Source organism: Saccoglossus kowalevskii, chromosome 16, assembly GCF_978046115.1.
Source record: "Saccoglossus kowalevskii chromosome 16, keSacKowa6.1, whole genome shotgun sequence".
Lineage (NCBI taxonomy): Eukaryota > Metazoa > Hemichordata > Enteropneusta > Harrimaniidae > Saccoglossus > Saccoglossus kowalevskii.
This window is the reverse complement of record NC_140656.1, coordinates 17419595-17431021: the sequence shown is the minus strand read 5'-3', so window position 1 is coordinate 17431021 and position 11427 is coordinate 17419595. Positions and strand designations below refer to the sequence as shown.

The following is an 11427-nucleotide window of genomic DNA, read 5'->3' as shown; positions in this document are numbered from 1 at the left end:
AAACATCAGACTGAATCACAAAATACTCCTTTTCTAAAAGTGAAATAATAATCATAATGTATCCTGTTTTTACAGTTAATAGTGGGTGTGACTGTAACTGTACAGAGTATTTTGAGCGAACTATCACCACTACAACAGCGCCACCAACAACAACTTCTGAAACGACAAGTATCACTGTACATAGTGTAGTTACAACTAATTCACCCTGGAACATAATCGAAGATGAGAATCCAGAATATACATACATCGGTGACCAATCATTGAAACATATTTCTCACCAATCAATGGGATTCCAGCTTCATCCTGGTAGGGAAACAAATAATTCTCCGTACTGAAATAAAAGGAATTGGTTAATTTTCATTTCGTGTACTCATTAACATATACAAATCATGGATTCAGTATTTAGTGTGCAGTAGGTAACGTAGTATGCTGCAACACTGATATTTGAAACCTTTGGTAGTCTTGTGTATTTCATGTCAGCGTCTTTGTCGTTTTGTTTCCACAGGTGTGAAGATTGATGGTGATATCAAGCACTATATTGTAATGTGGTTTAAATTTCAAAACGATACAGATGAAATCCAATATGACATCACAGAACTGGAATTTGATCCGTCACAATCGTGGCATTCGTACACCCTCGATGTAGTGTCCCATATGGTGAGTCTTTGACAAGATTTGTCATTGTCTATGATATACTAGTAGTCAATTGACATGCTGTGGTACCTAGATTTGGTTGCTTCCTTCAGTCCGAACAAGTTCATATTATATGTTTCTATTGTAAGGATATAAATATATATATTGTTCCATCATTAAAATTATCAGGACGTTGAGATTGGAAACCACTAAATTAACTTGTTGGTTATCGTTGTTGTCAAAAGTCACATCTAACTATTATATTAACTAATATTAACCATTAGGTACAATTTATCAATTTGGAAGCAGTGAAATCAGAAAGATATAATGAACGGTTGTAAATAAATAACGAACATAGATCCCTCTGAATGTCTAGGGCACTTCCCAGCGCAATTTCATCTTCTATACCAATGATCCTATCAGCCCTTATACAATGTCTACTAATGTATACCAGAACCATCCTTTGTTCAATCATTGGTATTTCTTCAGTTGAATTGTTGTAGAGATATAGAAGGATCAGTATCAATTAGGAATTTATCAGAGGCTGTTTTCATTTACAGATACCATCATATCTCTATATGTATGATTGCAACAGTTCATTTTTGCCTACCTTGCTAGACTGACTAAATACGATGGATTTGATTTACTCATATTTCAAGATTGAACGACACACATGTGAACCTGCTTTTCAATTCTTATATTTTAATTGTACAGGAGGAACTATCAATAGCGCTTCTGGTCGACGATAAACCGTGTTTATACTTGTCAGGGTTACCGTCTTTCAGCAAAACTGCTAAGTTTATTTTAACATCATGGAATAGAGATGGAGCAGTGCCTGATATAGAAGATGTATTCACACCTCTGACCTCGGTTGCATATTTTAGAAATGTGAGGTATGCCGTAGGTTTTAAATCTATAATTTGTTTATCAAAAGTGTGTACTTATGTATCATTATCATTCCACTGTATCTTGTCTCTGTGAATGCCAGTTCAGAGATAAGATGGGAACCGTAAATTCAAGTGGGAGATTTTTTCACATTAATCGGATTTAATCAATCAATAAAATACGTGAACATCTCAATTGCTAAAAAAACTCGTTAACACTCATTAACGTAATTCGATCTTTTGAGTCAGACGTCACGTGACGAACGCTCACATATACCATGTAGTGTTCAATACACAATACCTAACGCCATTATTATCGTTACCGGATATGTTTTGTTACTGTACTAAATAAGTTGTTGATCCATGTTTCAGATTCCCACCCGACTCGAGTGCATTGTGTCGATTCGGCTCCCCGTTCCGTAATGGAGATAACACTATTATCGCGTTTTTGGCTGGTGTTGGATCAGAACGACTACGAGATGATGTAGTCCCATTCAGAGAGGTATAATCTAAAATTATGGTGGGCGTCATGCCGTGTTCGTATTCGTCGCATGTAATACACACAACAATTATTCAAAACAGTAAAATTCAACCTACGTGCTTATACATTAGTATAAACATACTTCACAATAATTAAGCATGCTCAGGAAAAAATAGAATTCCATTGCCGAAGATATTGGCTAAATATAAGAACTGTAAAAATCTATATTAAAGAACAAAACGTACACAGTTTATGCATTAGTAATTTTTTGAACAATCTACGACTTGATCCACGTATCATGAATTTATGTATTATAGTATTGTATAATTGGTGTACTATTTTTAGACCTAGGGCAAAATAACATTTTCTGGTCATTTTATTTACAAAGGCAATGCTGTGGCGTTTTTTTTTTTGTTTGTTTTTTTTGCATGCTGAAATGAATTTAGCAACTGGGTTCTATAATCGATTAAACAACCGTTTAATTTGCGTATTTCAATTTCAAAAAAAGTCGTAATCATATTGGTGAGGTCAGTATGTGACCTAGAAGTCATTTCAACGTACATTTAAATTTGGCTAAACTGAACTTTACTTCTTTATTATGTAGAACTTTATTATCATTACCAACTCATGGTACCAATACTGTTAATGCCGAAAAACACATTTACATATACCTTATGGCCGATGTATGTATGTTGTAATAAATCGATTCGTAACTAAACAACATTTAATACTGTGACGAAGCTGATGAAGCGTATTTATTTATGCAATCGGTCACGAAGTCTGAAATACTTATTCACTCATAGATGGCAGTATTAAGCCCAATATCTAATTCACGACTAATGTTAATTGTATTTTTTTTTATTTTCCTCGTATTTGAAGGTTCTTCAGCCATGTATACCATGCACAAATACCTGCGACAACATCAATTGTGACGCCAGTTGTTTAGAGGATGTTACAAAAGAATATAAAATTGTTTTAGATGGTCTCAACTTGGCACCAACATCGGCTCTAGAAAATAGTGGGCAAGATGACAACCGCCCATCAATTTACCATTTTTCAATAAAAGCTGTTACTGGTAAGTTGTTTTACATTTCCCGCATCTAAAGAAAATCACCAATTGACCCCTGTGAGCATCATTTATCTTGGGTTTTGGAAAAAATGTCCTCGAAAAAAACACACACGAAAACATCTAAATGCACAAATGAAAATGGTCTTGACTGATTACTGCAATGATATATCGTGTTCGATTTGCTGATTAAGCAGTGCTCCAATATTTGTTGCCAGATTAACTAACTATTATCACGTTGGTCACAATAATCATTGTGAGGTATTCCGCAAATAATGCCAAGTGGAAATATAACCTAATAATATAATATTTGTATTATGTATTGGTACGTAATATATAAATGAATTTAATTCTGAAACAGTGTTGCATATATAATCATTTATACTTGTTTATAGGTTCAGGTCGCTATGTGATTGGATCCTCCGATGGTGTATATGTTGATGTATCTCCACCAGTCTTTGAATACCTTTATCACGTGGATATGTCGTGGTCTGAAGATGAAACTGTTACATATCAAGGATCTAACTCAACAATTGCTGTCAAATGGAGTGCATATGACATTGGAAGTCAGGCAAGTGAATGATGCACTAAATTGTCTTATGGCAGCTTTCACGCTTTAAATAACTGAATTCTAAGATTGCTTTTCAAAACGCAATTGAGAAAGATGTTCAGCAATTATCTCCCTTTTTTTCTGTGATTAATACATTCATCTGAATGGCTAGTTGAGGTAATTTTATTATTTGTTTGTTTCGTCTACCAGTCTACATAGATGGGACGAAAGTAACAGTGCATATCAGCACTGTTCATTGTCCCTCTTAATATAACATGTATTGTCTCCATCTGTAGTTGTACGAATTTAGATGGGCCATTGGTAGTCAACCACATGGAACAGATATACAACCCTTTTTGTCAGTTGGCCTAAATGATTTTGTGGAAAACCGTAATCTTTTTGGACTCATAGAAGACGGACACACTTATTTTGTGACTGTGGAAGCAATCAATAATGCTGGCATGACCACTGTACAGGTGACATCAGGTGGGGGACTTTTGAAAGTTATGTCATTTAATGACAAATATATTGAATCTGTTTCAGCATATATCCAAATAGTGCAAGTCATTATGTATGTGGCTGCATATATACGAATTGCATACTGAACTTTGTGATTGTTCAACAGGAGTAACCCTGGTGCTAACTCCACCAAGGGCATTGGGTGCCAACACTACCATAAATTGTGATAATATGGACACAAGTGTACCAGGTTTGTCATTGTGCGGTGACCAGTCAAGCGTCGGCATGGCATGGGATCGAATAGAAGACGAATCCATTGATGGTTATTGTAAGTAAAATTTCAATAAAATAATTGGTTCATGTTAAATGTTAGTAAATTAGTATACAAAGCGGTTTAATATAATATTGAGATATGCTCTATATTTTCTTGTTTCTTTTAAGTTTTTTCAATCGGAAGTACCGCAGATTCTATGGACATTTTTCCAGAATTACAAGTAGGTTTGAATACATCTGGAGAAATTCAAATTAGAGATGGTTATGTTTACATTGGAAACGAACCTTATTATAATATTTCGAATTTAAGAAGAACCAACGAAGGCAAATCTGGCAATGAAGATGCACTCAATACACAATATGGAGATAGATTTCACATGGAACCTGGAAGGTTCGTATTTCCACACGTTGTTGTCAACTGGTCGTGATGTTATACAGCACAAACGTTGCTTGTAGTTGAAGGAAATGAAATTCCATGTCATGTCAATTGAGATTTGAGTTAATGCTACAGCACTTAATTTCAACACTTACTTATGCAAACACTACAACGCTTGCATGATTCTGATTTGATGCAACTTCAATATTTAGATCGGAGTTGATGTAACTGCAGCACTTAATTATGCTATCATTGCAACGCCTAATAGTGAATTGAGATGAATGCAGCACTTAATTATGGGTTGATGTGACTGCAGCTCTTTTTTTAAATGACACCTGATTCTAAGTTTATGAAACTGCAACACTTGGTTCTGAGTTGATGCTTCTGCATTCAGCGATAATGCAATTAATTATTGAATTAAAGAACATTACTTAAAGAGTTCGCATTTTATGAAGTCTATGTGTTTAGATATTTGCTATGAAAAATTAGTATGATTCAAATACAACCTCCATAATATAAAATACTGGCACAGATTTATGTGTTTAATGAAAGTTTCATCTCAATTTCTTTTATAGAACTACCTTCTCAAAGTTGACTGCATGTAACAAGGGTCATAAATGCGAAGTGGTGTCTTTAGTGAAATCAACCATATCCCGTAAGTTCAAGAATGTCACGTTGACTGGTTAGAAATTGGTCACATGCGGCGGAGAAAAACACTCAGATTCAATAATAAAAATCCAATGATCGCAAATAGATAACAAAATGTCGTATTCGAGACAAATTGTGTTTATTATTCGGTATATTAAAGGTATAGTTATCACGGTGTACTGTTCCACGCAGGATACCACAAAACATGCATGAAGACAATACAGACAATACAGTATCTACCAACATGCAGTCGAGGTCGACTAAATATCTGAGTGCATATTTTATGGTATTCTCGCAATAACCTTATAATTATATATCTCTTCCTCCTCCTCTTTTTCTTCGTGGAGCTGCCGAAATTCAAAACGTTTAGAACAGCATTAGCGTAAACATTCGTGTGGAGTCAAACACGGCTGGGGCTGCCAATATTTTTAGAGGATGGTTTAATGGTTTCATTTTTGGTATGTATACGGCACACTGTAATTCATGGCGTTACGCATCTTTAACCGTAACGTCGTAGGTTATAGCATGCCGTAATGTTTCGGTATTATACAGGGTATTTTCATCCTATAATATATAAGGAAATATAATATAATAAAATATAAGGAAATGCGAATTCCAAATATGGAATTATTACGCGCGTAATTGGATTTCGGCATGATGTATCCTTGAAAAGGAAAGATGTATATAATATTAAGGTTATTACGAAGATACCTCAATGTATACACTCAGACAGTACGCCGTCGCATTGACCTCCGCTGTCTTCGTGCATACTTTTAGGTATCCTTGTATTAACCTCATAATATATTATCATATATTAAGTTTATACATAATATTAAGTAACAGCGACAGGTTGATTGAACCAAATCTGTTTTGTTGTTGTTGAAAAGGCTTCTGTTGATTTTGATTTGCAGGTCAACGGGACACTATAGGTATACCATTAAACGATTCAAAAGTTGTTATTTCCTTACAAGAGCTGGGAAGTCGTACATATGGTGACATACCAGGAGCTATATCGATACGTGGTCAGTTTCAGAAGAGGGAAGTTGATGGTATGTGTAATATCCAAGAGAGTTTACAAGAATCAGCAGATAGATTGTTTTCTATAATACCTTGACTGAAAATTGTGCACATATGAGTTCCACATAAACAGATAACTTTTTGCTTTTTCAGATTCTGCTGAGATTTTAATTGCAGGTGTGCTGTCCCCGGAAGATCTCATGGATGAGTATGCTTCTGATGTTTCACCCAATTTCAAACCTTATATAGTAAATCCTGAGAAAACTAAGGGAGAAACTGACAGATTTCTGAAAGATAGGTAATTTAACCATGTACATATACATATGTTACTCGATATTAGACTAACATGTGATCGTTATATAACAATACATAAAATCCTCAATGTTTGTAGAATCCAAGATATTGTTGGACCCTCTATCTTTGTAAGCTATCCTAGTGATACGTGTATGAGTGGGCCGTTAGAAATTGGTATCAAGGTGGACAGTGCTATATTGAACGTTGTTGATGACATGCCACGTCCGCACATCATCGTTTGGCATACAGGTGAGTAAATATATGTTAAAATATAGACAGTTCAGATGTGTGAATAACTGATGGGTAATGAAATTAAGTTTGTTGTTACCTACCTGACCATCTAACACTATCCCTGTAATGAAGAGCATCTTTTCAAGGACTTCAAGCTGAATTAACTTCTACCTCTAATTCTAACTGTAGTGGTTGTGTGTCTAACTAAAACAATGTTAACTTATTCACAGAATTGCAGCAATGGAAAGATGCTAGTCATACCTGTGCAGATAGCTTTGGTGACTACACAGTTGATCTGGAGAACTCTTTAATAACTGTCAAGGTACATTTTGATTGACTTTCGTCCATGCCGCTTTGTAAGCTTTCAAGCTGGCTAGTATTGCATAGTTAAATGATTGACTTAAATTTCAGGTATGTTCAACAGAAATAGATGATAGGATAACCCATGGGAAAGAACGAAGAACGGTCAGCAACGATATGTTTACTGGGTCAGCAGAATTCACTGTAGCTCTTATTGGTACATTTGTCAATTCTCCTCCTGATGTGACATCACGAAATGCTCTGTGGATGATGGAAGACTCTGGTACACTAATCTACACTTTGCAGGCGATTGATATTGATGATGATGATTATGTTTTCATGTTAGATAGGTCGTTTCCAGAAACAGAACTGGGGACCACTAAATTGTCGCCCGATGGCATAATTACGTTTCTGCCCTGCATTGATTGTTTTGGTTTAGCTCAAGTTCATCTTCTTGTTGTGGAAGACAGGTATGATGGAATTGAGGCATTGTCAACGCCATCGACACTAGAGATTGATGTACGTGACATAAATGACAACCCTGTTCTGTTTATGTCTGTTAACCACATGGTGACCTTATTGGGATCAAATTATAACTATACGATTATCCTTGAACAGCGTAAATCTAATGACAATCTCTATGTTTCATTTGATGGCATCGTTGGGGCATTTGACGTTGACACTTACGACACTTTAACGTTGCTTTTCTCCCCACCAAAACACGGACAACTCTTATTCGGCAACCAAATTAATCAAGTAAGTTTCACTTACCAAGACTGTTCTCAACTAGAAAATATCACAGAGAATGTGTTAACATTTGAAAATAGTGATAGTGATTTAGTAGTATTTCCATGTAAATTACAAATTCCACATGATGCTGATAAATTAGCCTGGGCATTCCGTGCAATTAGATATGATCCTCATGAGGACTACTTTGGCACAGACATCTTTAAAATTGTTGCAATTGACAAGAGTGGTACATATTCAGAAGTACTAAAAGTCGATGTGAATATACTTAGTAATCCATGCATGAATGGTGCAGCTTGCCGAGGTCCAGCCACTGATATTGACTGTACAGAAATTAATAGATCCAATGGTTTCAGTGGATATGAATGTGTATGTCTTCCTGGGTATACTGGAGAGTATTGTGAACAAAATGTCAATGAATGTGAACCAAACCCATGTGAATACAATTACACATGCACCGACCAGGTATGTTTACATTGCTACGCATTTGGATTGGTTCAATTTATTACTATGGGTGGGTAATATTACTTGAATCCATTGTTTACACCCGCTTTGGAGTTCATTAGCTGTACAAAATTCATATCAAAGTTCCAGTGTATATCAAGATGGTAATTTGCATAAATGTGCAGAAATTAAACAAAAAATGTGCACGACAGTACCACAATATCCGATAATCCTCGATATGGCGTCATTCATGTTCACTATGTAGCATATCTATTTAATAATGAAGTAGAGTTTGTATGTACTTTAAATTAAGTTTAAAAATTAAGTTTAATTTCCTAACATAAATCGTTTTACGATATCGCAGATCAATGGTTTCAGCTGTCATTGTGACAACTTCAATTGGCCGTGTGGAGGAAAATCTTCACTGGTGATGGTAATTGTAGGGATATCTATAGCACTGCTAGCATTCATTATGGGCATCTTCATATGGCGAAGATTGTACTCAAAGAAGAAGAAGGCAATGGTTGTCAGGTAATAAGTGGCAGTGAAATGTGAAATAAAAAATATCCAATTCATGGGAGGGGGGTTTATATGTAAGTGTTGTACTTTCCCAATTTCAAACGTTACCACGCTCTATCACATGTAAAGTAATATATTATGTTTTAATTCAGTCCTGAGAGTAGTGCTTTCAAGCCTGTGTATAGCTGCGAGAAACCTGTAGATGAAATAGAGTTATCTGATATACAAAACGACGACGCCATGAGTGTTACAAACGTAGAAGATGCAGATGAGACTGAGATTACCCAAGTTCCTGAGAAAGCTTTAGAAGCTAACACGGATACTACAGTCGAGGATATTCCTGAAGATGAAGGGCTTAAAGTGGTCCTGAATGTTCCTCAGCGATTTGGATTTGTGGATAAACCATGTCGTGCTGTAAGTTGATCTCAAGCCTATTATGGTTTATTTTTATTAAAATTCTGATGTTGACAAACTTACATCAATAATGTCTGTATTCAGCGGCTTTGTTCAACTAACATTTGTATGTTACAGAGAATGGCTTGGGGGCGCAATAATAACAGTAGTCCGACCAAATCATCAGACCAACCAGAATCTGCTTTCGAAGAATCACAAGCTTGAAGATTATGAGTGCAAGGGCATGACTTGTATAATTCAAAGATTTTGAACAAAATACTGACAAAACAAATTATACTACTATCGTCACCTATATACAAAATTGAAGGCTATCTGAAGCTAGTACGTAATGCGGTTTTTGAATGGATGCCCAGTTCGCATATTGCTCAAGAATGAAATACACCTCCGATTCAAGACAAATTATTTGCACGGCATTTGAGTATATGTTATATATTACCATTAATGCAAACACTATTTTATACGATATTATACTCAAAAGTCGGAATGAGAAGGAATATTTTGAGATGAATATTGACACACCATTATCAACAAAATATATGACATGAATAAATTATGATTATGTTGTCGTGCACCTGACGATTCAATTAAGGTGTATCATTTTAAATTTTGTTTGTACTCGGTCACTTGTACAATATACTCAAGAATGCATATAAAATATCACGCGTCTGCTTCATATTTGTGTGAGAGTTTTGCTGAGTGAACAGTAATAATTGTTGTAAAAGAATTTACTTATCGGTAAATGACACGGTCGAATATGTTATTGAGAGATGTACGGAACCCAAAGTATATGACCAAGATATGATTTCAGGTATTTCAAAAAAAAGTGTGCCACGTGCAACCACAATCTTATCAATATAAGATATAATCAAATGTCTTTTTAATAGTCATTAAAATATCAAATTACAAGCTCACAATATCTACAAAAAATCCGAGTACTATTGTCGACATTCTTAAATCAGATCATCGGTCTGAATTAAAAAGGCTTAAATACAAATAATACAGTAATTTATTACTGTAAACAGACGGACGTAGCCTTATACATTTGCATTACATTAAGGTAGAGATGCAGGTTCGTGGGCACTTGGGAGTGAAATATTTTTTTTTAATTTTTATTATCCAAACAGTCTTGGCTAAAGACTGTTGAAATTTTGTAGAATTGTGAATAGTGGAACATACTCAAAAAACGATTTTAAAATATGGATAACAGGTGCAAACATTCTCTCTTTTGAATGCTTAGCAAGATTTAGCAAGACTGTACATAAATAATAAAAAAGAAACATGGTGAAAAAAGAAATGACGGGATCTCCTTATTATGCACTATACTTAACTTTTAACAAAACGATAATACATTTAAATTTGGAACTGTTACAGCCATTTTAATTATGAGCATTAGCAAACTTCTTACTGAGTGAATTGTTATGCAAATTAGCAATTATCTCAGCTTCTTTTTAGTGCACATCCCAGAACTTTAAAAAAAATAGCTCCTAGACGCTTTGACCTTTTATTTTGAAATTTTCACAAATGATTGACTATGTGTTTATCTTCAAAACGCCGTCGGGGCATTGTTTTTGGTTGAACAGTGTTACAACAATCGTACAGACAACTAGCCTGAGTGTTAATTTATGCATAGACTTGAAGTAGTGAAATTTGAAAGGCTGCTCTGCAAAATTGACAACTGGTAGACAGTTTTCAAGACGGGACTTTCTTCATAGTAAACATATGTACCCATAAACCAATTTTGACAGGAAACAAAAGCATGGTTTAGAAGCTAATTTTTTTTTATAACTTTTGACCAAAAGAGCACATTTTTGTGCATATTTCAAATTACAGTGTCCATAAAAGGATACTAACAAAATTTTAAAAATTCATACAATAAGCTTTCCGAAAATATATAGTTTTGTGGACAAGAGAGGTCATCTTGGTTTCCTAATTAACTAATTAAAATACCTGTCAGGTAAACTGCATCTCTACCTTAACAAATAATAGTTTTATAAGGTTTAATACCCAGGTGTGCAACCCGAACTTCAAAACCCCAGGGCCCATTATAGACCAGTTTGCTCTTAAATATTAATTTAGGACACCCCATTATAT

General features: G+C 34.9%; 1 protein-coding gene across 1 annotated transcript; it reads left to right on the top strand.

The window, feature by feature from the left end:
• The first annotated feature begins 528 nt into the window (after positions 1 to 528).
• On the top strand, positions 529 to 9991 carry LOC146733708 (uncharacterized). Its single transcript, XM_085490907.1, has 17 exons — positions 529 to 657; positions 1348 to 1526; positions 1890 to 2019; positions 2878 to 3073; positions 3460 to 3635; positions 3911 to 4100; positions 4240 to 4401; positions 4515 to 4737; positions 5298 to 5377; positions 6282 to 6419; positions 6541 to 6685; positions 6779 to 6930; positions 7143 to 7234; positions 7324 to 8424; positions 8768 to 8934; positions 9075 to 9336; positions 9454 to 9991. Exons 1-17 carry the CDS (start codon positions 544 to 546, stop codon positions 9538 to 9540), a joined length of 3594 nt encoding a protein of 1197 aa, XP_085347033.1. The 5' UTR covers positions 529 to 543; the 3' UTR covers positions 9541 to 9991.
• The last annotated feature ends 1436 nt before the right edge of the window (positions 9992 to 11427 follow it).

Bases quoted from the DNA above. Each gene is read 5' to 3' on its own strand.
- LOC146733708 (XM_085490907.1), top strand. From the start codon at position 544: ATGTGGTTTAAATTTCAAAACGATACAGATGAAATCCAATATGACATC. The intron at 2,020-2,877 runs GTATAATCTAAA...TCGTATTTGAAG, and splicing joins ATGTAGTCCCATTCAGAGAG to GTTCTTCAGCCATGTATACC. The intron at 7,235-7,323 runs GTACATTTTGAT...CTTAAATTTCAG, and splicing joins ACTCTTTAATAACTGTCAAG to GTATGTTCAACAGAAATAGA.